The sequence below is a fragment of the Aotus nancymaae genome, unplaced genomic scaffold, assembly GCF_030222135.1.
Source record: "Aotus nancymaae isolate 86718 unplaced genomic scaffold, 86718_ANA_hifiasm-v0.15.2.pri h1tg000032l_0, whole genome shotgun sequence".
NCBI classification, from domain to species: Eukaryota; Metazoa; Chordata; class Mammalia; order Primates; family Aotidae; genus Aotus; species Aotus nancymaae.
Window position 1 is genome coordinate 29,195,519 of NW_026988445.1, and position 27,843 is coordinate 29,223,361.

The following is a 27,843-nucleotide window of genomic DNA, read 5'->3' on the forward strand; positions in this document are numbered from 1 at the left end:
TTCTTTATATCTAAAACTATTCTAAAATAAAGTTATTCAAATATAAACATCCTTTTAGGTTATAAAATAGTGTCTACATTAAACATTCCATGAATGCGGTACTTATAGATAATTATATTGTTTTTAATGCCATTGCTTAAATATGTTTTTGTACAAGAACATATCAGATATGGCCTCTAGAGGACAGCCCTGGGTCATAGAAAGATTTTACAATTTCTGCCCAAGTTGAAGATGGTCGCAATCATTTTTCTTCTTATTTTCTAACCACAAGGCGTCTGTTTATTCATTGTCCCTCTTAAAAAACAACAATAACAAAGAACACTTATGACTCGTCTGCTGTTCTGACTGGTTGGCTGTTTTAACTTTTTTGTGTGTAATTTTGGCTCCACAAGGATCTATTAGGCAAGAAAGATGCTTACATCCCTCAGGGTTTGTGAAAGCTGGACCCTGGGGAAGCGATACGAGGCATATATTATGTGTCATTTGTGAGTTCTTCCATGATGGAGACAAAATTATAGAGTTGACTTCCTTTGGAAAAACAGTTTGTGGCTTGATGAGGGCGCATGTAAGATAAAGAGGGTTTTGGTCTTTTAAAGGTTGAGATTGCCTGTTCTGCACTGGCTCGGTGGTGGTGGGAGGAAAGGGAAGAGACCATTGCTCTCGCTTCTGGAGCAAATTTCTGGAGTAGTCAGAATAGCAACTCAACAGTTTAATTTTAAAACCCCTCCGGAGATAACCTCGTGAGACTGACCTTTTATTTGTCTGAGGCTGCCGAGGTAGGGAGTTGCAGAGTGCTACTCAAGCTCAGCAGAGCCATATGAACATTGATTTGCCAAATGCTCGCCTTAGACCCAGAAGCAGCTGAAGACAATTGCTCATGAATCGATGGGCTCAGCAATTCTGAAACACACAATTCTGTCATTGAATGCATTGAATTTTCTGCTGATAGTGGAGTCTGAGGGTTCCACCATGCTAGGTGTGAATCTAGTATAAATATTAAAAAACAGTAGTCATTTGGATTATGATGTGTTCCACTTAGCAGCAACCTATAGTTTTATTTTTATTTTTTGCTCCAAGAATAAATCTATCCAAAACTCATCTGCTGAATTGGGATCTATGAGCCTTTTAATAAGATTTTTGAAAGGGAGTGGAAAATTTACAGCTCCCTATAGCTAGCCTGATGTGAAAGTTAAGGTCAGTGGTGTTTTGTTCAGCCACTCTATCCAAGCTGAACCCACGGGCAGGGATCTGTTTCGTTCTCATTTAATAGTGCTAAGTGCCAATCATTCTCTTTCTCAGGTATAGTCTTCTAATCTAGGGGCGGTATGGCAAAGTTCTGTTTACCACGTAGGTACTTAATACATACTATGATGATTTAAGGTGTAGTTGGTCCTTGAGATGGTGGCGTGTGCTCTATCCTGGTCCCTCAGGGAAAAGCGTCACCTTATCCCAGTGGTGTCAGTCAGAATCTTGGGAGTCATCCATGGATCCTCTGTTTTTTCCGTCATTACCCATAATGAATGCAAGACCAGGTCCTATCAATTCTGCTTCGTAAATATTTCTTGAAGCCATCCATCTCTCTCTCCATGGCCACCACTCCAATCTAAGCCCTTGTCATACCTGCTTAGACTACTGAAAAAGCTGCCTCACCCTCAACCAGTGTGCTCTTTCAAAACGTGCATCTGTGAGGCCGTCGGTGATTTCCCAGTGTTCTTAGGCTAGCAGCCTTATCACTGGACAAGGAGGCCCTGCAGTCCAGCCCCTGTCTCTCCCTAGCCTCATCTTGAAGCCTTCTCCTTGCTCCTTGTACTCCAGCCTCCTAGCCTCCAGTGTGTCAGCACAGAGTCTCAGTGCATGCAGTTTCCTCTTTGTGAGAGTCTCTCCCTCCTGTCTTTGTCTCATTACCTTCTACTCATCCTTTCTAAATCAGCTGGAGTGTTATTTCCTCATGAATGACTTCCCTGGTCTCCCGTTCTAAGAAGTGCTCTCTATTTATTTGTTTTGACATGGAGTCTTGCTCTGTTGCCCAGGCTTCAGTACAGTGGTACGATCTTGGCTCACTGCAACCCCGTCTCCCAGGTTCAAGCGATTCTCCTGCCTCAGCCTCCTGTGTAGCTGGGACTACAGGTGTGTGCCACTACGCCCAGCTAATTTTTGTATTTTTAGTAGAGATAGGGGTTTCACCATGTTGGTCAGGCTGGTCTTGAACTCCTGACCTCAAGTTATCCGCCTGTCTCGGCCTCCCAAAGTGCTAGGATTACAGGTGTGAGCCACTGCACCCGGCTGAGGGTTCTTTATTGACTGGTTCTTACAGACCCATGCTCCTTCCCTTCATTGTGCTTACATCAATTTACAGTGTCTTCCTGTTGCTGTTTCTTGATTAATGCATGTCTCCCTTATTGGAGTATCAACTGTACAGGTTCAAGATGAATGATGAAGATAAATCTTAATAAAATATATTTGTTGGATGAATAAATGGCTATTTACTTATTGACTGTTTAGATAGAGGAAGAAGAACCCACTGGATACATTCGATTTGAAAAATTTCTTCCAGTGATGACAGAAATACTACTAGAAAGAAGGTAAGTAAGGAAATGCAATTGTTAAGGCAAAGTAATGATCAGAATTCATTCAGGACACTTGGCTCTTTCACTTTGTATATTATGCTCAACCAGTGTCTCCTAAGGTGGCCTCCTTCTAACCTTTCTAGATACTTCTGAACTGCCAGTTGGTACATGCTTAGAAATATCAACCACAGTCGTGTTAACCTTAGCGAAGCATAATTAGGGGCAAATAAGCTATAAAGATCATAAGTCAATATTCTTCTCTTTTGAATTATCAATGATGAATAAGAATCCTAATATTTTTCTAGCATAAATATAGCATTAGCTTACCAGAGTTGGTTCATCATAAAAGTCCTGTGCCCACATAAATTGATTTCTGAAAAGCTAGTAGATAACCTCAAACATGTCGGTGATTTTGAACTAAATACTTCCTGTCATCTCAGCTCACTGCAACCTCTGCCTCCCAGGTTCAAGCCATTCTCCCGCCTCAGCCTCCTGAGTAGCTGGGACTACAGGTGCCCACCGGCCACGAACTGGTACCAGTCCCTGGCCTGTTGGGACCCCTGGGCCGCACAGCAGGAGGTGACCAGCAAGAGAGTGAGCACTGCCACCTGAGCTCCGCCTCCTGTCAGACCAGCGTTGGCGTCAGAGTCTCATTGGAGCACGAACCCTATTGTGAACTGCGTGTGGGAGGGATCTAGGTTGTGCTCCTTATGAGAATCTAATGCCTGATGATCTGAGGCAGAACCGTTTCATCCCCAAACCATCCCCCCAACCCCAGTCTATGGAAAAATTTCCTTCCATGAAACCAGTCGCCACTGCCAAAAAGGTTGGAGACTGCTGATTCATTATGCAGAGACTATGGTAAATACTATGGCACTGACTCAACTTACTGCTTAATTATAGATACAGACCAATTCCAGAAGATGTCCTCCTTCGAGCTTTTGAGGTATGTAAACTCCAGCTTATACACATATACATGTATATAAATACAGATATTTATATACACACATGTGTATGCTTATTTATGTGAAAAATTCATCTTGTAGAACTTACCAAATGAAAAAATATAATATCTATCTTTTCTTTTCCCCTAGGTTTTAGATACAGCTAAACGTGGGTTTCTTACTAAGGACGAACTGATCAAGTATATGTCTGAAGAAGGTAAGCGTGATTTAGTACTTACAACAGTGACTACGTGAGGAATGAATAATTTGTTAACAGTCGTGAAAGTTATGGGGGAGATTTAGAATCAGTCATTCTGGTGGAAAGTTATTTACTGGTCCTACTGTTTTGGTTTGGGGATGGTTTCTGTTCTGTGGGATTAAGAGGAGTAGGGTAAGGGGAGCTGGGCTGTTGTCTCATAGGATTTTGTCAAGTATAATGATTACTTCTGTAATTGCAGTCATTCTGAATGGAATTTTCAGAATAAAAGATATGCCATCTGGAAAACATGAGCTATCAGTCACTGCAAATGAAGGCCTCTTCCTAGATTGAAGATTCGAATAGGAGTCTATACAAATTTCTTTCTTTTTTGTTTTTTTGGAGACAGAGTCTCACTCTGTCACCCAGGCTGGAGTGCAGTCTCAGCTCACTGCAACCTCTGCTTCCTGGGTTCAAGTGATTCTCCTCCCTCAGCCTCTCGAGTAGCTGGGATTACAGGCGTGGGCTACCATGCCCAGCTAATTTTTGTATTTCTAGTAGAGATGGCCGGGCTGGTCTCAAACTCCTGATCTCAGGTGATCCACCCATCTTGGTCTCCCACAGTGCTGAAGAAATTTAAAAAGTCCTTTTTAAAAAGCTTTTCTGTTGGTGAAGTTATAGATAATACAGCCTCAGTTTAATATGAGGTCATTTTTAACAGTAAACATTTCCTCTTTTAATGTTAATGGAACCATAGATATTTGCTTTGAACATGGCCCTTCATACATATGCATATACACACGTAATACCTGCACACTTATATGTGCCGACATATTTCCTTGGGAATTCTCTCTGCTAGGCTGAGGTGTACATTTGTTTTCCCTGAAGGTCATCTCCTGAAACCGTCCTCACACTGGCCACCTTGCCTTCTCCTGTACAGAGCTAGAGCTCTCTGGTTCGCAGATTGAGTCCTGAATGACTCAGAGTTGCTAATCACTTGAGACAGAATCAAAAGTGCAAGTAATCTGGAGCAGGGAAAGCTAAGACTGCATCTACGTGCACAGCTGGTTTGACCATTCCAGCTTGATCCATTGGGGGAACACGGGGAGTGAGATTAGTAAGAACGACACCACCGTCAGAGCCACCACCCAAGAACTCATGTCATTGTCAAAATGCTCTGAGGGATTAATTTTGATGGGGATGTTATGACTTTCAAAGAAGCATCAGCTTCTTAATCCTAAGGATTAGTTTAAAGAGAGTAAATCCTAGGTTATATATTAGGCAACATGAATTTAGTCAAAATGGCCAAAACAGCTCGACGTTCCTACTGTTGCGTGCCTACTATGTGTTTAGTATTCAGTAAGTGTAGGAAGGTATAATGACACTGAAATCTACTCCCTCCTGCAAGGACATTGCAATCTTATTGGGGAAATAAAAGTAACATAAAATAGAGACAATAGAAGACGATAGAAAAATAAATATCTGAAGATCATCCAGGGCCGGACCAGCCTGGAAAGCTTGGTCTGGGAAGACTTAAAGAGAAAATAGGTTTTTTGAGATGGTAGAATGTATATGGTTAAGTTGTTGAGGGCAGAGGTAAACTCTTGTGCATCATAATTCTCTCACGTACAGTAGATCTCAACAAGTGTTTGTTGAATTAACGAATGAATGAGCAGATGGTGAAGACTAGGTGAAGGGCTCATGAGAGGGAGACGTTGTAGGTGTGTAAAACAGTCTGAACAAAAACTGAGAGGTAGGAATGAACATGCTATTTCAGAGAGAAAATAAGCCTAGCTGGCCCCGAGGGTGATGCTGGCAAACAGCAGGAAATTAACTTCAGTAGATTGACTGGGACTAAGCTGTGGAGTCACAGGATCAGGAGTTTGGAATTCATCCTGTGGGCAATGGAGAAGTAGTATAGGCTTTTGAGCAGATGAGTCACATGATGTGTGAGTGATCATGAGAAGGTTTTTCTGGTGCTGGTCGGTTTGTTAGATGCATGAGAAAGAGGTTGGACCAGGGAGACCAGTTAGAAGGTTATTTCAGCATTCTGAAGGCACCCAAATAAGGGCCTAACCTGGCAATGGCAATGGGAATGGAAAGAAGGGATTGATACAGGACTATCTGCGGCAGAATCCATGGTTCATGATGACAGAGCTTAGGGGACAAAGATGAGAGCTGAATCAAAAGTAACACCAAGGCTTTGCCCTCGAGCACAAGTGTTATGGTAGTGCTACTGACTGAAACAGCAAAGTCAGAACAGACTGCAGTGTATACAGATGGTACGCTCGTGTGGTTTACCTGGAGGAGCTGTGTGATAATTGCCAGGATGGTATGTTTACAGGGAGTTCATGGTACTTAAAGATCAGCTATTGAGTTTCTCAGTGGACTAAGCATAGGACAGGTATTTTCAAATAAGAATATGTATGATTTCAATGATTCATTCAACAAGTATTGTTACAAACCTTCCACATATATGAGCCAGTATGTTTGGAAGTAATATATAAGATGTAAATACCATACAAATCTAAGTTATGATTTAATATAACAGACCCATCAGCTAAGTGTAATAGCAGTTGACTAGTTTGGTAAACTAGTAGCTTAAGAATTGTTGCTTTGAGATTCTCAGAATTCTACAAATTGTTTTTAAGTACATTTATGCTATATAAAAATATGGATTAAAGTTACTTACACAGTCTTCATAATATCCACAAAGCATCAAACAATAGTTTGAGAATATACATTCTTACTGCCCAGGATGTCATTTGATAAACAAAATAAATTACATTGAATCAAGTTCCCATGAGATAGAAGTCCGTAAGTGTCCTGCAATGTGTATTGCATCAGACAGTATTTAGCAGCAGGGAAGATCTCAGAACAATTTTTTAAACAAACACTTGTTGCTGCTTCTGTGCCAGGTACTGTTCTAAGTACAATTCAAATAATAACACGTTGAATTCTCATGACAACCCTGTGTGATGGGTAGTATTATTATCATCTTCATTTTAGAGACAGGTAAACTAAGATATGGCGCAGTTAACTGACTTGCTCAAGATCTTAGAGCTAGTACGAGGCAGCCAGCATTTGAATCCAAACTTGTGCTTTTAACCATTAGATTATTTTCCTTCCATCTTTAATCAAATACTGGGGCTTCAAGTTGATCCTTTGGTAATTTCAAGTTTTAATCTAAATAAATAGCCTTGTTCATGGTGTCTTTATGTCTTCCTACTGCTTTGCCTGAAATGATGTGTTCTAGAGATTGCTTGATCTATAACATCTGCAGGCGAGAAGAAGTCCAAAATCTGCCAGGGTATACACTAGGCTTCTCTGTGAACCTCTGGACTGTCGTGATATGCTGGCTCTGCAGCTGCAGGGAGAGGAACTAGTGACTTTGTGGGGGTTTGTGGGGCTCCATGGCTATTAAGCTGGCTAGCGGAAAGAGAAAGAAAAAAATCAGATGATCATAAATGATACATTTTCCTTTTTGTCTCTCCGAGGTGAGCCTTTTTCTCAAGAGGAAATGGAAGAAATGTTGTCTGCTGCAATTGATCCAGAATCAAATTCAGTTAATTACAAGGACTATATATCAATGATGGTGACAGATGAAAATTAAATGTTCTAAAGATAATTTCTAAGTAAAAGGACAATTGTAGAAATTGCTTGTCCTTGTTAATTTCACATCTTCTCTCATGATTCCTATATGTGATATTTAATACCTTGTGACATAACTATTTTAAGATACTTTGTTTTTAAAGATGACCATAACACTTTAAAACAAATTTAGTATGTCTCGCCTTACAGAATGATATGTTACTATTTATTTAAAAACAATTCTGTCTGGGCATGGTGGCTCACACCTGTAATTCCAGCACTTTGGGAGGCTGAGGCGGGCAGATCACAAGGTCAGGAGTTCGAGTCCAGCCTGGCTCACATGGTAAATCCTGTCTCTACTAAAAAAATACAAAAATTAGCCAGGCGTGGTGGCAAGTGCCTGTAGTCCCAGCTACTCAGGAGGCTGAGGCAGAAGAATCACTCGAACCCAGGAGGCAGAGGTTGCAGTGAGCCAAGATCGTGCCACTGCACTCCAGCCTGGGCGACAGAGCGAGACTCAAAAAAAAAAAAAATACTAAAACATTTTAACATTAAAATGGATCGTTATTTTCTACAATAAAACTCAGGTTACTTTCAAATTAATTAAGCTGACAAAATGAAAATGACTGTAATGACCTCAGGTTTGGCATATAAAGATCTAAGAGGGGGCAGAATGACCACCAATTGAAAATGAGTAGCACTATGATGGCTTCTTTTTTAAACAATAACAAACACTTCATCAGTCTGAGTGTGGAAGGAGATTTATCAAAATAAATACTAATAATTGATTTTCTATGAGTGCCAATTACAAATACCATTTGAGATTATAATAACTTAGTGTAAAAATTAAAATTTGCTGATCCAGCGTGACACCATTTATGGAGTAGCTAAAGGAGTTGAGGTCATTGAAACTAGAGGAAAGAAGGCTGAGTGGAAACGAGAATGTGAGGTGGCGGCAATTCTCTCTTTGTCTTTAGGAAAATTCTCACCCGTGCAGCGGCCCTGCCATGGAATGTTGTCCTGAATACTGGGTGAGAGTACTGAGTAATGTTACGGTGTCTGAAAAGTACAGCTCCTGAAAGAACAGAAGAAAGTGACTTGGGCACCTCTGAGTACGAGCAGTCACAATGGAGAAATGTAAAACATAGAGCCACTTACAAGCACAGGGGAAGATAAGGTAAAGGAAAATGAACAATTTCCCATAACCGATGTATTCTTTTATAACAATACACACACAGATCTCTATTTAAAGATGGCTTTTTCATTATATGTGTGTATCTACATATATGTAAACATTTAAAGTTGCTGTGAGCCTTCCTCAGGCATGTAGTCTTGCCCCTAGAAGAGGCAACTGCTACCCAAGAGATTGTTTATCACTGTTCTTTCATTCTTGAAACATTGAATGAGTGTCATTAGATAATGTGCTAGGAACTAGAGTCCCTAACTAATCCAGGTCACAGTTTAGTGAGGGAAACCTGCAAGTCAGTCAGCAGCCAATTTCAGATAGGGGCTCCTTCAGGGTACTGCGGAAGTGCAGAAGAGAGGCAGCTACTCAGCTGTGCAGGGAGGCAGCTTTCTGTGCTAGTGTGTAGAGAAGGCTTACCAGGATGGGAAACGCCTGACTCTAAAATGAGTAGTTTAGTAAGTGGGCGGCAGGGCACAGGGCGTTCCAGCAGGCGAGCAGCGAGTACAAAACCCTAGAGGTGTCACGAAACATGGAACCCCCTGGGAATTTTGTATTTTTAGTAGAAACAGGGTTTCTCCATGTTGGTCAGGCTGGTCTTGAACTCCTGACCTCATAATCCACCCGCCTCAGCCTCCCAAAGTGCTGGGATTATAGGCGTGAGCCACTGTGCCCGGCTTTTTCTCCTATTTATTATATGAGTGCATAGTAAGAGTGGCTCATATTCGTTGACTGTTCTGTGTTGCAGGCACTGTCCTGAGTGCCTCACGTACATGAACTCATTTAATCCTCACATCCACCCATCGGTATAGATGCTAGTAAGTTGCCCTCATTTCACAGGGGTTGCAATCGAGAAGTCACACAACAGTAAGGGGCTATATCAGCTTTTTCTAGGTTATGTTCTGATATCAAAACTCCCACATGTCAGGGGTTGACAAGAATAAAGCTTATTTCTGTTTACGTCTTTTGTCAGCTGGCGTCATCTGGGACTCTGCCCCGCGTGTCTTCTTTGTTCTACTCATGACCTGGAGAAGTAGGATGACCATATATGCTGCCTTGCCCGGGTAGTCCCAGACTACACCCGTCCCAGTGTAATTATTAATTGGTCTCCTTGTTACTCTTAGAAATGTTCCAGTTTAGATGATTAATGTGTGGTCATCCCATTCAAAAAATAGTGAGTGAAAGTGATGGCGAGGAATCGTCACTTATGGAGGGCTTTCTGACAGGTGATTCTATCAGTGGTAACAGTGGAAGGCATTTCTTCCTTCTCTAGTTTCCCAAGATAATTTTTTTCCCAGGATAAGGTAAAATCCAGGTGGAGAACTGATGTGCGTCTTGCTTGGCCGTGCATGTCAGAATCACCAGCCAGAGATGAGAATGAGCCGCATGCCCTCAGGACGGGGCGGAGGCGGAGGAAGAAAGGAGTGTGGTGACCCTCAGAGCACAGCAGACAGGCTGTTTGTGATAGGCAATGCTTTGCAGCTGGGAAGGAGGGTGGCCGAGATAGGAAATAACCTTTGAGGTGGACACATACCCAGGGGCGTATCATTCGGCAGGGCAGCAGGGGCCAGCACGGACACGCAGCGGTAAAGCGCGTGCTAGCGCCTGATGCGTAAACACAGGCACCGGCTTGTTTGGAGCATACAAGACAGCTCTGAGTTAAATCCTGTAAGCCATTAAAGAACTGCAGTCTGGTGAATGAACCCTAATCTCTTGACAATCAGGGGATGACACTGTATTCTCTCTCCGAAGAGACTCTTGTGCACGGAAGGCGGTAGAGAAGGATGCCTTGAGATTGCGTACCTCCCCTGGTCCCACTTAGAGGAGTCTTTCAAACGTTCTGACTGATGTTAAACTTCACTTCTTGTCTCAAGGGAATCCTCTCTGTTTAGTATCATAGAGTTGGCTTTACGGAATGTAATTCACTTTTATCTTTAGCACAAATGCGTCTGTTTCTTTTAAGGCCACCAGAAAGCGCAACAGAGGCTTCCCACAGAAATCTCATTTTATCTCCTGAGTTGCAGAATAAATGTACCTTGTTTGAAAAGAGAACACTTTTCTTTACACCCAAACCACTGCAATGTGTATTTTGCCTCTTCAGCTCACTGACCTTGCCCTCAGCATGTGATTTAAATCACCATGGCATTTCCTGACTAGGAGAATGCTTGGTCTCTTGTGCAGAACGTTTGCTTACCCTCATGCCTCTTGGCTTCTGCAGAGCCTGCCAGCTCCGCCGGGCCCTGTGGAAAGCCCCCTCTGTGCTCACACTGCTGGGGAAGGTGCATGACTTCAGGCCTGAGGGTCTTGTGCTCTGATCCCAGCTTTATGTGTGACTCACTCTGGATCAGGTGCTTCATTCACCCCCTGTGCACCTCTGTCTGCAAAATAGCCCAGCTCTAGTCCTTCTCCCACCTGAGAGTCCCCTTTGCAGTCACCCAGTATCTAAGTGCCAAAAGCCTAAGAGACACAAAAAAGAGTCCACCATAGCAGGCTAGCTGGGTTTATGAGTGTGAGTTCAGGGCAGGAGGATTTTCTGCTGGATGGAACGTGTTTAGATCTTTCTCTCCTACCTTCCTGTCTTCCTTCCTTTCCCTTTTCTAAATCCTTCCATATGAGAAAGTTCCCTGTTTATACCGGCAGTTCCTGGAAGATGAGTGTCACTACATTACCCTCCTGGGCCACTTAAATAGACAGAGAGCCTCATGGTCACATACGCTCCCTGTCGAGCTGGGCGTGTTTCTGAATGTGTGACTGCCAGTCACCTGCTTCAGGAGCCCCTGGAAGGAGGATGTTAGAAATGGGGGGGTGCCCCATTCCAGACCCCTAAAACAGAATCTCTGGAGGTAGGGCCCAGGACACTTAATTTTTCACATTCTCACGGGAGCCTCATGCATGCTTGTGTGTGAAAACCACTACCTGGGGCTCTGATATCGAATGAAAGTGTGGGATTTGGAGTTAGGCTTTACCACTTACTGATGACGTGATTGGCCCAGACATTTAATATTGCTGAGCTTCCCTGGAGGTCCAGGCTGCCGTGAGCCATGATTGCGCCACAGCACTCGGCCTGGGTGACAGAGAGAGACCTTGGCTCAAAAAAATAAAAAAAATATTGCTGAGCTTCTGCATCTTAAAGTGGAAAAAACACTTTTCAGGGCTGGTGTGAAGATTAAATAAAATAGTAAAAGTGAAAATGTTTAAAAAGCTGTAAGCAATGACACAAATGATTATTTACAGAAAGCCAGGTGGGCAGAGAGGGAGAGAGAAAAAGAGAGAGGGTGGGGCAGGGATGGAGCCCTGCTGCCTGGGTAAGGACAGAGTGTGGGGAAGTGGGTGCATAACAGAAAATGCACTGGGGAGAGTGTGCGCATACCCAGCCTGCTGTGGGATAACCAAGGTTTGCTGTCATGGTGCTGTTAATTATAAGGTGTTAAGTTTATTTCTAGAATGTGAAAATAGGAGGCTTTAAGAGGTTTCTTTTTTTCTTTGTTCTATTTTTTTAAAAATTTGCTATCAGTCATAGTACCTTTAGAGCAACAGGAATTATTTACCTTGTCTAGTGGAGAAAACACTTGTAATCATTTGAAGAAACTTATTTTTCTTAAAAAAGACAAATCAGGTCAAGCACAGTGACTCATGCCTGTAATCCCAGCACTTTGGGTGGCCAAGGTAGGCGGTTCACTGAAGGTCAGGAGTTTGAGACCAGCCTGGGCAACATGGTGAAACCCCATTTCTACAAAAATACAAAAATTAGCTAGGTGTGATAGCACATCTGTAATCCCAGCTACTTGGGAGGCTGAGGCAAATGAATCACTTGAACCTGGGAGGCAGAGTTGCAGTGAGCCAGGATTATGCCATTGCACTCCAGCCTGGGCAATAGAGCAAGACTCCATCACCAAAAAATAAAAAACAAAAACATAGTTGAAAAATACTACAAGATCAGACCATATATGCCATTATATAATCTGCTATTTTAAATTAATACATAATGAATAATCTTTCCATGTCAGTGTATACTTATCCAAAACATAACTTTGAGTGACTGGATAGTATCTAATTGTTTGGCTACACCTTAATTAGTTAATCAATTTAGAGATAGGTCTTGCTGTGTCACCAAGACTGGAGTGCAGAGGCACAATCATAGCTCACTCCAGGCTCGAACTCCTGGCCTCAAGTGATCCTCCCCAGCCTGGGCTTCCCAAAGTGCTGGGGTTAGAGCTGTCACACTTGGCTATTTCATTAGTTCCTTATTCTCAGTAATTTAAATACTTTTCAGTTTCCACTATTATAATAAATTATGATGAACATCCTAGTAGTTAAGTCTTAATTTAATTGTTTGCTTAGAATATATTTCTAAAAGCAGAACTGTTGGGTCACTTTTAAAGTGATGGGGACCTATTTTTAAGTCTTTTGCTAATGTGTTTTCAATCTATCCTGCAGAAAGGTTGTTCCCATATTCTAAACCCTCCTCAGCATGTTTTTGCTTTTTATTTTGCCAGTTTGATAGGCAAAAATAGTATCTCATTGATCTTTTAAAAATTTGCATTCCATTGGTAACTGGAACTTTCTAATGGCCCACGGCAGTGTACTGAAGGGTGCAGTGGGGTGAGCTCCAGGAAGCGCCAGGTGTGAGCCTCACAGATTGTTTCTTCAGACAGAAACAACAAACCCCTCGGCTGCTTTGAAATGGAGCCCACAAAGCACAACATAACAGGCAGAATCTGAATTCAAGAGATGCGATTTCTTCCAGAAAAAATATTATTTGCAGGAGGCAATTAGAATGAGCCACTTTTGCACAGAGCACTTAGCAGGAAATGTCACAAATATTCAAGCAACAAAATAGGAACCGGGGAAAAAGCGTGCAAAAGAAGTGAAGAATGACCATCACAGCCAGAAGGACACCAAAATGCCAGCTTCTTAGGCTGTCAAAGTGTTTTTCGTGCAATTCATGTGCTCATCAGTCAGCATTCATTGAATTCCTACTATGTGGCAGACACTGTGCTAGGCACCAGAGATGCCAAAATGAATGTTAGACATAGCCCTTGTCCTTGAGAGATTTCACCCTGACGGAGAGACAGTAACACACAAAGATGCTGAGCAAGAGTTGTTCAGCAATGGCAGCAAAGTGCATTGGGGCCAATCATCGCAGCCCGCTCTGCTGTGGACTCGGAGGACTTCACAGAGGAAGTGACAGGCTGAACTGCAAATGTTTTATGTGCTCACATTGGCAATTTTGCTGCCAATACTAGGTGGGTGAGAATGTTCTAGAATGAATGGCTTAAAGCTAATGCTGAAGTAGCTTTATAGCATGGCTTAGGGAAAAGAGTGCTGAATTCCAGCTGTGCCAGGTATAGGATACGTGACCTGGGAAACGTCACTTGATGTGTGTGTCCTCTGTTGTCCATCTGTAAAGTGGTGGAAATCACAGCTACCTTGTAGGATTACTCTGAGCATGACGGGCTCCTTGCACATAGGGCTTAGTAAGTGGTATCTATCATTACGAAGTGTTCAGTGAATATCTGCTGAATGAATGAATATAAATGTTTTCTCTATATAGGAAACATCCTCAATTATATAACGAGGTTGGGTACAGGTATTTATAGGACGTCTGGGAGTAAGGAAGTCCATTTTCCTAAACTTGTGACCTCAGGGACTTCATGGAAAGGGTGCACATGTAATTTTAACTTCATTCATTCAATGAAATATTTAATTAGTGATATTCTGTGCTAGAAACAGTTCTAATAAAATAGTTGGGTGTGGTAGCTCACGCCTGTAATCCCAGCACTTTGGGAGGCTGAGGCGGATGAAGCACTTGAGGTCAGGAGTTTGAGATCAGCCTGGGCAACATGGCAAAACCCTGTCTCTACTAAAAATGCAAAAATTAGCTGAGCATGGTGGCAGGCGCCTGTAGTCCCAGCTACTTGAGAGGCTGAGGCAAGAGAATTGCTTCAACCTAGGAGGCGGATGCTGCAGTGAGCCGAAATCGCACCACTGCCCTCTAGCCTGGGTGACAAAGCAAGATTCCGTCCCAAAAAGAAAAGAAACAGTTCAAGTAAACAAAACAAAGTCCCTGTCATTAAGGAACTTGAATTCTGACTGTGAGGTTGACAGTAGGAGGCAGATAACACATCAATAAATATACGTCATGTCGGGATTAACACTATAAAGAAAAATAAAGCAGGATAAGGGGGGAGAGTGATGGGTATTGTTCTATCTGGAATGACACGGAAGTCCTCTCTAAGGAGGCGATCTTGAGCAGTGGCCTGAAGGAAACGAAGGAGCGTGGGAAAGAGCATTCCTTGTAGAGGAACGTCAAGCACCAAGTGTTTGGCAGCTGGAAGGATCAGCAGGGAGACCCCAGGCCTTGGCAGCCTGAATGAAGAGAGAGAAGCAGATGAGGACGGAAGGGCGCTGTAGGCCGGGAAAGGACTTTGGAGCCACGCTAAGTGTGAAGAGAAGACATTGAATGGTGCTGAGCCGGTGAGTGGACATTACCAGGGGGACGGCGCCTCAGGCCAGGATGATGGTGGTGGAGAGCGAAAGGTGGTTGGATTTGGGATCCATGTGGAAGGTAGAAGCAACAGGAGTTCCCAGTGGATTGGATGGAAGTAGAGAAGAAGAGACTCGAGAATGATCACAGGGTTTAGGTCTAAGCAACTAGATACTGTTCGTTCAGGTTGAAGGGAAGCTCAGGAGTGTGGTTTGAGACATGTCCCACTGAGAAGCCAAACGAGCATCCAGGCTGTCTATATAAGTCAGGAGCTCTGCGGAGCCTGGGGTTGGAGTGGTCCATGTGCAGAAGATGTTTAAAGCCGTGAGGCTGGATGGGTCACCTAAGAAGGGAGGGCAAGTAGGGAAGAGAAGGGCTCCGAGGGCTGAAGCTGGGGACAGCCCAAAGTTAGAGACAGGGAAGGAGAAATAGCAGCAAAAGATACAGGGCAAACATACCATCAGGGCAGTACCGGGTCCTCTGCTGTCCCCCATCCTGTGTCCCAGGACCCTTAGTGGACCTCGGTACAGGGCAAACACCATCAGGGCAGTCCCGGGTCCTCTTCTGTCCCCCATCCTGTGTCCCCAGGACCCTTAGCGGACCTCCATCACCCAGTTACTTCTTTTCAATGGTCCTTCACATTCCCTGAGGCAAGTTGGACTCACATAGAGTAGAAAATACTGCGTGTGTGCCATATGCAACTCAATGGTAGCGCCGCGTTCTTTAGTTGCTTGTGAAATCTAAAACTATCCCTTCTCATCACATTGCAAGTGAACCATCACGATCGCACGGTTTCTCAGTGTCTGAAATTCTTGTGATCTTCAGTCCTGATGCCCATTCTTATTTGAGGAGGGAGGCTGGGGCCGAGGCAGGACCCGACTGCCATGGTTTTTGGCTGCATTACAAATTAGAGTTAGCTCCAGCTGAGCCAGTGTGGCGGCTGCAAAAGCAAGTCCTTCACAAAAACGGTGTGCTTAATTTAAACTACCAGGAAAGAATTACTGGGCATTATGCGATTCCCAGGTGTGAAATGCAACCATGACGCCTTTGTCCCAGAAACACCATTTCAATTTTCCTTTTTTTTTTCTCCAATTTTTCTAAATCAAGTGTAACTCCAATCCCTTATTGGCCAATGAAAACAAGAGGAGGCCTCAGTTTACCTTCTATCACACAATAATCTGGAGGTTTATGTGGTACCTCTACAATCTAACAATACGGACCAAAACCATGACAACTGTGAACACCAAAACTGGCTCAGTCACCGTCGTCGTCGCCTGAAAAGCCCTGTCCTCTTCCCAGTCCACTGCTCCGGAAACTGGGATGACACCTGTGAGGAAACCAGTGAGAACCTGGAGCGATTCTCTCAAGGTGGGGCGTTTTCAGCAGATTGTTCAAGGGAATATATTGATGTGGTTTGTTAAGCCCAGAGTGAGACTACAGGAGAGAAAGCTGTGTGAAAGCCAGACCCTAGAATGGAGGGAGTTCTTCCCTCCGGTTTGCCCACCAACCACTGGCACAGCCACCAGCCCTGCCCACCCTTCTGACGTCGGCAGACAGCCCTTCCCTCCCGACACCAGGCCACAGGCCACAGTGCCCTGTCAATGACCTTCCCATTCCCGGCCCAGAGACCCTGCCTGCTCTCTCCAGACAATTCAGCTGTTTGTTCCTGCAAAGGCTTTTTGAGAACAAAGGCCTTGCGGGGCGTGGTGGCTCCACCTCCCAGGTTCAAGCAATCCTCCTGCCTCAGCCTCCGAAGTAGCTGGACTACAAGCATTCGCCACCACTCCTGGCTAATTTTTGTATTTTTAGTAGAGATTGGGTTTTGCCATGATGGCCAGGCTGGTCTTGAACTCCTGATCTCAGTTAATCCACCCGCCTCGGCCTCCCAAAGTGCTGGGATGACAGGCGTAAGCCACCACACCCAGCCACTTTTAAATGCCAGTGGCAGGAGGACTTACAGATTTGCTTTAAATTCTCATTTGTTGGTAGAACAAAATACATACAAAACAGAGTAGGAGGCAGGCCCAATCAAGACTTTTTGGAAAGTGATAAAATGTGGTAAAGGCAAAGCTTCACACATCCAATCAGATGTCTTCCTCATAAGGGAAGGAACAAGTAAGCAGCCAGAGAGGCCAGGCGTTGTTTATTTCAGTGCTCCACCCTGTGAGGCTGAGGAGGATCGGAGGTGGTCCTCGACGGTGGGAGGGAAGACCAGAGGAAGGCGGTCTGGGGAGCGCTGCTTGGCTCAGAACTTCCTAGTACCAGGAGCTGGATCCACTAAAGAAAACGTGGGGAGAGGAGGAGTGGCTGCTTGTGGAGTGGGCTACGGCTGGAAGCTGCTGAGAAGGTGATGGCCGAAGAAGGCACATTCTCGGTCTAGAATCTGTAAACATGGTCCTAAGGAGGGAGCGTGGGCTTAGGGATATGACAGAGTGAAAAGAGGCAGGGGAAGCTGTAGACTGAAGACTCAGAGTCAGAGACAATGACCGGTTGGCTCAAATTTCCTTTTCTGGGACAACGGAAAGAAGAGGAGGTGCTCGCTGTGATGGGGGTATGGGGACGAGGAGAAGAGCCTGAGGATGGCACACAGCCAAGCGTAAGGTATCGTGCAACTAGTTATGCAAGACACGGATCCTCAGCACAGGTGATTAAAAAATGACTTTCTATTAAGAAATTTTAACATTCAAGGAATAGGATAAATGGGCTGGGTATGGTGGCTCACGCCTGTAATCCCAGCACTTTGGGGCCCAGGAGGGCAGATCATCTGAGGTCAGGAGTTCAAGACCAGCCAGGCCAACATGGCAAAACTCCGACTCTACTAAAAATACAAAAATTAGCTGGGCGTGGTGGCACATGCCTGAGGTCCTAGCTACTCAGGAGGCTAAGGCAGGAGAATTGCTTGAACCCAGGAGGCAGAGGTTGCAGTGAGCCAAGATCATGCCACTGCACTGCAGCCTGGGCAATAGAGCGAGACTCTGTCGCAAAAACAAAACAAAACAAACAAACAAACAACAGAATAAATGGACCCTCATGTATTTATTATGCATTAACATTAACATATGGCCAGTCTTGCTTCACCTGTTCTCCCTCCAGTTCATCTGACCCCCATCCTTATCCCTGCTGGTTATTTCAAAACCGATTCTAGACATCACATCATTTCATCTGTAAATGCTTGGATGTTATCTTTAGCAGATAAGGTAAAGATAAGGACCTCCTTCCCCCTTTCCCCACACAACCATGAAACCATGATCCTATCTTAAAAAGTTAACAATAGTTCTGTAATATCTGATATGTGATATTTTCAAATTTCCACTATTGTCTCATAAACATGCTTTTACCATTGGTTTATTCCAGTCAGGATCCAGACAAGGCCCTCGTGTGGCAATTGGCTGCTGTGTCTTTTCATCTTTAACTCTCCCCTCCCCTTTTGTTCTTGTCTGTCATTTGTTGAAGTGCCTCGTCTTTGGTCCTGGAGAATTTTCCACATTTTGGACTTATCTGATTGCATTTCTGTCGTGGTGTTTCACACGTCCCTCTATTCCCTGTATTTCCTGTAGACCAATTTTTATGTCTGGTGGCTTGATCACCATCAGGGTCAGTTTCGTTTTTGTCTTTTCTTTTTTTGCAAATCAACTTCATTGGAAGTGGTGGATTTTTATTGCCTTCCTTCAGGAGATAACATAATGTTTGCATTGTCTCTTTTTGTCACCAAGACTCAGCTGCTGTCAGCCTGATCCCCACTGTATGAAGCTCTCTGTCAACCTGTCACTTAATGGTTGCCATTAACATTATTTTAGTAAGAGTTGCAAAATGGTGATTTTTTTTTTTTAAAGATTCTATTATTCCTTCTTCATTTATGCAATGGAATTCCTCTATTAAAGATAATTTTCTCACGACCAGCCTGGGCAACATGGAGAAACCCCATATCTACTAAAAATAGAAAAATTAGCCAGGTGTGGTGGTGCGCGCCTGTAGTCCCAGCTACTTGGGGCTGAGGTGAGAGTATAACCTGAGCCTGGGACATGGAGGTTGCAGTGAGTCGTGATCACACCACTGCACTCCAGCCTGGACCACAGAGCAAGATTCTGTCTCAAAAAAACAAACAACAACAAAAAAACAGGATAATATTCTGCCATCAACGATTTGGCTTCTTTGAAGTACTGTTTGCACAGCAAAGGCACAGACAGCAGTTTGCTTCTTTAATTTTTCAAATGAAATATTTCTTGATTTCTCTTGATAACTTGCATTTTTGGCTGGATGCTGTGGCTCACACCTGTCATCCCAACACTTTGGGAGGTCAAGGCAGGATCACTTGAAGCCAGGAGTTTGAGAGACACCTGGGCAACAGAGACCCCATCTCTACAAAAATTAAAAATAATTAGCCGGCATAGTGGCACATGCCTGTAGTCCCAGCTACTCAGGAGGCTGAGGCAGGAGGATCACTTGAGCCAGGAGTTAGAGGCGCAGTACTGCACTCCAGCCTGGCCAGCTTGTAAGACCCTGTCTCTGGAAAACAAACAAGAACATGTATTTTACTTTCTTTTTTTTTTTTTTTTTCGAGACAGAATTTCGCTCTTGTTACCCAGACTGGAGTGCAATGGTGCGATCTCCGCTCACTGCAGCCTCCACCTCCTGGGTTCAGGCAATTCTCCTGCCTCAGCCTCCTGAGTGGCTGGGATTACAGGCATGCGCCACCATGCTCAGCTAATTTTTTGTATTTTTAGTAGAGATGGAGTTTCACCATGTTTTCCAGGATGGTCTCGATCTCTTGACCTTGTGATCCACCCGCCTCGGCCTCCCAAAGTGTTGGGATTACAGGCATGAGCCACCACGCTCGGCCTGTATTTTACTTTCATAAGTGTGTGTGTGTGTGTCACAGGTGGGCCTTAAAATTGCCTGTGTCCCTTAAGAGAAGTATAAGCCCCACCTTGGCTTGTGTGCTAGCCAAATCCACACTTAGTAACATTCTTCTTACCTTATTCGTTTCTGGCGATTTACAGTGTTTGCATTAACAGTTACACTGCTGTTTCTGTCACAGTGAATCTCTCTGTTTTTCTTAATGTGGGTGGAAGTGAAGTGTTTGGACTTGATTTAATGAAGCTATCGCAGATAAAACAGGTTTCAAATATCATAGGGTCATAAGGAAAAAGATGATTTAGAATAATTATTTAGATAAGTGATAACAGTACACCATGAATTCCATAATTCTAATATAACTCTTCCCTAACTAAACATGTTAAATAATATTTACAACCATTTATATTTCGATATTTGATATATTTAAAATAATGTATATTTAAAAATAAGAAAAATGTTCACACGACTCAGACCCGCAGCTGGTTATATCTGTGTTTCTTCTATTTTAAATTTGGTCATTCATCAATATGTATTGGTTATCAATAAATTTGGATTTGTAAGCCAGGTAAAAAGTTGAGATAATTTCTTCAGGAATAACCAGGATTAACCAGATAATTTAAAGATTTTCTTGATCTAGGAATTAAGAATTCCTATGATATGGCGGCCTGGCACGGTAGTTCATGCCTGTAATCTCAGCACTGGGAGGCCGAGGCCGGCGGATCACCTGAGGTCAGGAGTTCGAGCCCAGCCTGGCCAAAATGGCGAAACCGGTCTTTACTAAAAATACAAAAAATTAGCCAGGTATGGTGGCGCGCGCCTGTAATCCAAGCTAGTCGGCTGGCAGAGGCAGGAGAATCGCTGGAACCCAAGAGGCGGAGGTCGCGGTGAGCCGAGATCGCACCACTGCTCTCCAGCCTGGGCGAGACAGCAAGACTCCATCTTAGAACAAAACAAAAAACAAACAAAAGAGAATTCATAGGCTAGGGAGACAGAACGATTTCCAAACAGTTGTAATCCCATTCCAAAGACACGCTTCCAGTTTCCTGATGCTGTCACCCACCCATGGGGCTACATCAGGCGTGGGGTCCTGAGGGCAGCGGGGCAGGGGCGAGGTCGAGTGGGCAGGCGTGAGAACCGAGGGCAGAGGCGGCAGTGAAGACGCTGCACCCAGAAGGCAGGAAGAGGCTCGATCGACGCGGGCCGAGCGCCACGCGGGGCGGAAGGTGATGGGAAGGTCGGTGCACTGGACGGTCAGCAAGCGGGGTCCCGGCGGCCGGGTGCGCCTGCGCAGAGCGGGACGGTCAGCAGGCGGGGTCCCGGCGGCCCCGTGCGCCTGCGCAGAGCGGAAGTGGAGCCGCCGCCGCCAGTCGCGGGGGAAGAAGGGAGGGTGCGTTCAGGTAACGGGCTTTCCAGTGCCAAGCGGGGGACGGGAGGGCCAGGGGCCCAGGCACCGTGAGACTGCACCCCACACCCAGCACGGACTTCTCTTAATAACGCGAAAGCCCTGGCGCGGGGGCTCACACCTGTAATCCCAGCGCTCTGGGAGGCCGAGGTGGGCGCATCACCTGAGGTCGGGAGTTCGAGACCAGCCTGGCCCACGTGGTGAAACCCCGTCTCTACTGAAAGTACAAAAATTAGCCGAGCGTGGTGGCGGGCGCCTGTAATTCTACCCATGCAGGAGGCTGAGGCGGGAGAATCGCTTGAACCCGGGAGGACCTGGCCTCTTACTTAGCAGAGAACGTTTTGGGCTCTGGCACCGTCAAGTCTCCCTTTCAGAGACCAGTGGCATCTAAGAGCTCCGGGGGCAGAGGTGCGGCTGCGGGTGCTGACGGGGCAGGGACTGTCGCCACAGGTCAACCCCTGCTCTTGCGTCCGCCGCGGGCTCCCAGGGGCCCTGGACCTGGCAGGGGCTCCTCCTCCACGCGGCGCTCTCCCGGTTCTCAGGCCGCTCGGTTTCCAGGTGCTCAGGGCCCCCTCTGCACCACCCCAGGCACCAGGCTCCGAAAGCAGCCCCGGTTTTAGAGCTACCCTGTAGTTCGTGACACTCTCCACCACCAGCCCCGGCCCAGCCCAGATTCCCTCCAAGCGCAGTGGCGCGGGGCACAGCGGTCATCGTCTCTACACTCACCTGTGATTGCATCCATCCTCACCTCCTCATCTCCACTCTCAGAAGTCCCCGGGTCCTCCTGAATGCCGACCTCCTCCTCGGCTCCCTCCCATTCCGGGCAGCCTCCTCACCGACTGTCCTCCACCAACCATTCCCTTTCTGCTCTCCCGTGACTTCTCTTCCCTGTGTTCAGACCACAGCCTTCATCACGTCTACCCCATCTTTTCAAAAAGCACCTTCCCTTCCTTTAGACTTCTCTCCCCTCATCCAAGTCTCTTTCCCCTCCCTCCACCACCAAGCATTCTGAGAAATGTTCCCTCTCCCTGAGCTCGTCCGCACCTCTCTTCCATTTCTCGGCCTCCCACAGTCTCGCTTCTGTCTCCCTCACTTGCTGAGACTGCCGAGGTCCTCAGTGACATGCCTACTGCCAATTCCAGCAGCCTGTGTCCCGCCCTGCGCGGCTTCTGAATTCACTGCAACATTTAACGCGTGCTGGCGCCCCTTCCCTGCTGACGTTCTTTCTCGGATGAAAAGGCACGTTCTTTCCAGGTTATCTCCTTTCTCTTTGACTGTTGCTTCTGCGGCTCACTGAGGCCTCTTTCTGTTTCCACCCTCAACTGTTAGTGTCCCGGGACTCGAGCCTTAGCTCCACTTCTTTAGTCTCTCCCAGGGGTCTCATTCATCCCCATGACCTCGGCTACCATTCGCAAGAATTCCCAGATCCAAACCTTTGATCCAGCCTTTCACGGAGATTCTCCGGCTGAATGTTCCGCTGGGCTCCAACATGCAGCAACATCGATTCCTCCTCCCCCTCAACTAGACCACGTGCCTCAGTCACTAGGACTTGCCTCGGTGTCTCTGGGGTCCATCCCTTCCTCTCTACTCCTTCAATACAAGATGATTCCAGCCCTCATCCCCTCCTTCCTTGACGATGGCCATAGCCTCCTAGCTCTGCCTCTAGGCTCTACCCAGTCCAATCCATTATTCACCTGCCTCTAGAAGTATTTTTCTAAATAGATGATATGGTCATGACTTATATCTCAGTATGGGTTTTGTCAAAGGCAGACTCTGAAACGAGGATTCTGGTGCAGATGATGTATTTGGGAGTAGGGAAGGGAAGCCAGCCAGGAAGGGGTGTGTTGTCAAGCCAGTGACCACTGTGGGTAGCTGGAGCTGAATCTTGCTGGGCAACTCTAGGAATCCCAGAGAATATGCCTCTGAGGTGTCCTGCCTGAGGGGTGCGAGAGCTGGGTTATGTATGCTCCAACTCTCATCAGGCAGTGAAAGGTGTCAGTTCTGTAGCTGTTCATCCCCCCCTCCTGCAGTAATTGGAGGCAGGGGGCTGACGAAACCCTCAGGCAGTAGAAGTTAAGCCGGCTATTATAATGGAAAGGCGCAAAGGGCTAGAGACGGCACGGATGGAAGGAGAGGGACAGGGTCGTCTCATCACCCTCCTGCTTAATAATCCCCACAGCCGGCCGCCATTCTGGCCTCCTCCCCTGCACTGCTCCAGGAGCACCTTTCCCTCGCTCCACAGGAGTTCTGAGGTCTTTCCTGAGGAAGACAAGCACCCTCGTGCTCCACGCCTGGGTGTGTATTGCTCTTTCTTCCACATCACCCTTCTCGTTCAGGTTAAGTGTGTACTGAGCACCTGCTACCTGCAGCGTCATTTCTGTGTGTTGTTGACTTAGTGTAACCCCTATAATAGTATATGAGTTGGCCATCTAAAAAGCGTGATCATCTCCATTCTACAGGTAAGGAAGTTGCGGCTCAGAGATGGTAACTGAATGCCTCTGGCACAAAGCTAGCAAGTGGCAGGGCCATGCTGGGGCACCCGGGCAGTAACCACCGGGCTGAACTACCTCATACTTCCTGCCTCAGCTCGGCGGTGTCTGTCCTTGCTCCTTCTCACCTAAATAGAGGTGCTGTCAGCCCTGTCTTCCCATAGCCTAGAGTAATTTTTATGTGGATGCCTTTATTAAATGTGTGTTATCTTGTAGTATATTTATTCATCTGACTTCCCTTTCAAACCATAAGTCCCTGCCATTTTATTCTTCAATGCTTGGTCCATTGCATAACTCGAGTAATGCCTTCACTAACTTTTAAAACAGAATTAAGTTGAATTCGGCCCGGCATGGTGGCTCATGCCTGTAATCTCAGCACTTTGGAAGATTGAGGCGGGCAGATCACTTGAGGTCAGGAGTTCGAGACCAGCCTGGCCAACATGGAGAAACCTCGTCTCTATTAAACATACATAAAATTAGCCGGGAGTTGGGGCTCACACCTGTAGTCCCAGCTACGGGCTCACACCTGTAGTCCCAGGCTGAGGCAGGAGAATCGCTTGAACCCAGGAGGTGGAGTTTGCAGTGAACTGAGGTATTGCCACTATACTCCAGCCTGGGCTGCAGAGTGAGGTTCTGTCTCAAAAAAAAGAAAGAAAAGAAAAGAAAAGACAAAGAACTAAGTTGGACTAATAACTTTGTTTCAATACCATGACTACAAATACTGAGGAACGAGACTTCTTAAATAAGACAGGACCCAGTTTTGACTTTCCTGGGCATATTCTGCTGGGCAGGAAAGAAACAAGAACATAAACCGGAATGCCCACAGCCGGCCAGCCTGCCAGCTGCACAGTGCTCCCCCGAGGGCCGGAGCAGTGCCTTTGCCCAAATCAAGGAGTAGCCTGTTGTTTCTTCCAGTGTGTGCGTGGAAGGCAAAACAGACAAACACAATTCTTGGAAAGCTCTTCAGGCTGTGCACTTTGGGGCATGTTTATAGGACATGCTTGAGTACAGTGGTCAGTGGCTCTGTGGCCGCAGGAGGCAGTAAGAGGAAATGTTAGTGGCCTCCTCACCCTTTGTTCTTTAAAGGGGTTCTGCATTGACACCAACAGCCTAAGACGTTTGCTAGGTTCCAGTGTGGCTGTAGTGTGGACTTCGTGCTGCAAAATGGGAGGAAAGAATCCTCCTTTTTGGGAAGAAACTCCTACCTGTATCAGCTGTAGTATAGCAGCTCACAGCGTGTTAAGAAACGAATAAGAATATTTTTCTCCTTTAATAAAAAAACAACTACATGTGCATGCTTATGAAAACGTGGCTTCACAATCAGAATGCTGAATCTACTAATACATTTATACCAAAAAAGCAAAGACCAAAATGCGTGCATGCTTTGCTGCTAAAAATTAACTTTATAATTTACTTTTTGGCAATGGGGGATAATGAGAAAGAGCAACAAGGACATTTTGAAAAGGCAGCAGCGAATCAGACTTCCTTCTTTCTTCACCCAGGTCTGCACTCCCGGGCACTGAGTCAAGACCACCGAGTGCACACGTGCATAGGTCTGATGCCCGTGAGCGGCAGGGACAGCAGCACTCCAGCCTCTGCCCACCTGCTGACCACAGGGTAAAGTGTTTGCTTGTAAAAGAAAAGTATGGCTCCGTCTCCCCTCAACCTGGCCGAATCTTCCACGAGTCATTTGCAAAATGTAGAAGGTATGGAGCAAAGAACTTTCTTTACAGCACACTTGGACTTTTCTAGGGGTGCAAAATGAATCGATGAATGAAGGTGACATGAGTGTCTGGCTTTCGTGTTTACGGCTTTTCGCTTTTTTTTCTTCTTGAACATCTTCCCAGTGCCTACTTTCTTCGTCTGCCTTCTCTTCGCTTTCATAAAAGAGGCAGCCTTTTCCTTCTGACCTTGAAATCTCCTGTGTAAACAACATAACGCCTATCAACACCTGAACCCATCTAAAGTTTAAGGGGTGCAGGGGTGACTTTTAGAAAGCCCCGCCGTACTATGGTCAACATCAGGTAACTGGGCGGGACACAGTAGCTCATGCCTGTAATCCCAGCAATTTGGGAGGCTGAGGCAGGAGGACGACTTGAGCCCAGGAGTTCAAGACCAGCCTGGGAAATGTAGTGAAACTCCATGTCTATAAAAATTAAAAAAAAAAAAAATTGGCCAGGCGAGGTGGCTCACACCTGTAATCCCAGCACTTTGGGAGGCTGAGGGTAGATCATGAGGTCAGGAGTTCGAGACCAGCCTGGCCAGCATGGTATTTCTACTAAACTCCATCTCTACTAAACATACAAAAAATTAGCCGGGTGTGGTGGTGTGTGCCTATAATCCCAGCTACTCAGCAGGCTGAGGCAGGAGAATTGTTGAACCCGGGAGGTGGAGGTTGTAGTGAGTCCAGATCGCATCACTTCATTCCAGCCTGGGTGATGGGGTGAGACTCTGTCTCAGAAAAAAATAAATAAATAAAATCAGCTGGGTGTGGCACGCACCTGTGGTCCCAGCTCCTCTGCTGAGGCCAGAGGATTGCCTGAGCCTGGGAGCTCAAGACTATAGTGGGCAGTGTCCGCCCCACTGCTCTCCAGCCTGGGCAACAGAACAAGACCCTGTCTCAGGATAAAAGATAATCAGGAAGACGTTATTGTTTGTTTTTTATGGATGATCCTTATTCCTTTACTTATTTCATTTAAGATTACCCTTAAGATTATTGGAGCTTAAAAAAGAAATAATACAGCTGAGTGAGAAAAGGTTATTGAAAATTGTACTCTCTCTATATGTTCATACGCTTAGAGGGATGTGTGAAAGCAGATGACGTTTAAACTCCTTCATACTTTCATTTAACTGCGGTAGAATATACATAACTTCAACTTTACCATTGTAATGACTTTTATGCGTATGGTCCACGGCATTAAGTAAATTCACATTGTTATGCAGCCATCACGCGGACCCATCTCTAGAACCTTCCCATTCCAAATGGAAACTCCATACCCCTGAAACAATAACTCCCATTCTTCCTTCATACTATTGTTTTTTTTTTTCTTTTTGAGAGGGAGTCTAACTCTGTCTTGCAGACTGGAGTGCACTGGCACGATCTCGGCTCACTGCAGCTTCTGCCTCCTGGGTTCAATCAATTCTCCTGCCTCAGCCTCCCAAGTAGCTGGGATTACAGGTGCCCACCACCATGCCCAGCTAATTTTTCTATTTTAGTAGAGACAGTGGTTTCACCTTGTTGGCCAGGTTGGTCTCGAACTCCTGACTTGAAGTGATCCACCTGCCTTAGCCTCCCAAAGTGTTGGGATCACAGGCGTGAGCCACTGCACCTGGCCCCTCATACTATTTTAAGTGTGATTCTTTTTTTTTTTTTTTGAGACAGAGTCTCACTCTGTCACCTAAGCTGGAGTGCAGTGGCATAATCTTGGCTCACTGCAACCTCCGCCTCCCGGGTTCAAATGATTCTTCTGCCTCAGTCTCTTAAGCAGCTGGGATTATAGGCACTGGCCACCACACTCAGCTAATATTTTTAGTAGAGACAGGGTTTCACCATGTTGGGCAGGCTGGTCTCAAACTCCTGACCTCAGGTGATCCGACTGCCTTGGCCTCCCAAAGTGCTGGGATTGCAGGCATGAGACACCGTGCCCAGCCTTGAGTGTGATTCTTATAATAAGATCTTATATTTTTAAAAACAGGATACACCTTACCTTGGTCCTTAAAGAATATGTTTGCTTATTCTGCTATGCTTCCAAACTTGCAATAAGTTTTTCCCCTTGAAGAGCTTATCACAGTGTCTTATAGGTGAGTCAGCCAAATAAGACACCATTAAAATGCCAGTTTGATGAGGCTTCCAGGTACTCCTTTATAAAGATTCTGAGAAAAACTATTAAGAGTTTATCTAAGAGTTGCTTTCAGTGATCCTAACTCAATTAGTGGAGGTTGCTGACCACAGGTCATGCATGTCTAGGGTACAGACTATATCCTCACAGTACTTGATACTCTGTTGTCTTTTCATTATTCAACTCAGCAGCATTTTATAAGGCCCACTGTTTGCTCTGCACTGTACTAATCACTGTGGGAAATATAAAAGTTGAAGACATGGGCTGGGTGTGGTGGTTCACGCCTGT

General features: G+C 45.5%; 1 protein-coding gene across 9 annotated transcripts in view; it reads left to right on the forward strand.

Moving 5' to 3' along the window:
• The window catches only part of EFCAB2 (EF-hand calcium binding domain 2), a 127,534-nt gene that overhangs the window by 96,079 nt on the left and 3,612 nt on the right, over nt 1–27,843 (forward strand). For 4 of the 9 annotated variants that reach the window (XM_064383677.1, XM_064383682.1, XM_064383679.1 and 1 more), the window contains 4 exons: nt 2,503–2,582; nt 3,471–3,513; nt 3,662–3,728; nt 25,219–25,892. In XM_064383677.1, coding sequence (XP_064239747.1) covers nt 2,503–2,582; nt 3,471–3,513; nt 3,662–3,728; nt 25,219–25,337 — 309 coding nt within the window. In that variant the 3' untranslated portion in view covers nt 25,338–25,892. Of the gene's footprint in view, nt 1–2,502; nt 2,583–3,470; nt 3,514–3,661; nt 3,729–7,204; nt 8,092–8,275; nt 9,447–25,218; nt 25,894–27,843 lie in introns of those variants that run through there. The other 5 variants (XM_064383680.1, XM_064383683.1, XR_010345120.1 and 2 more) reach the window with 4 other exon arrangements.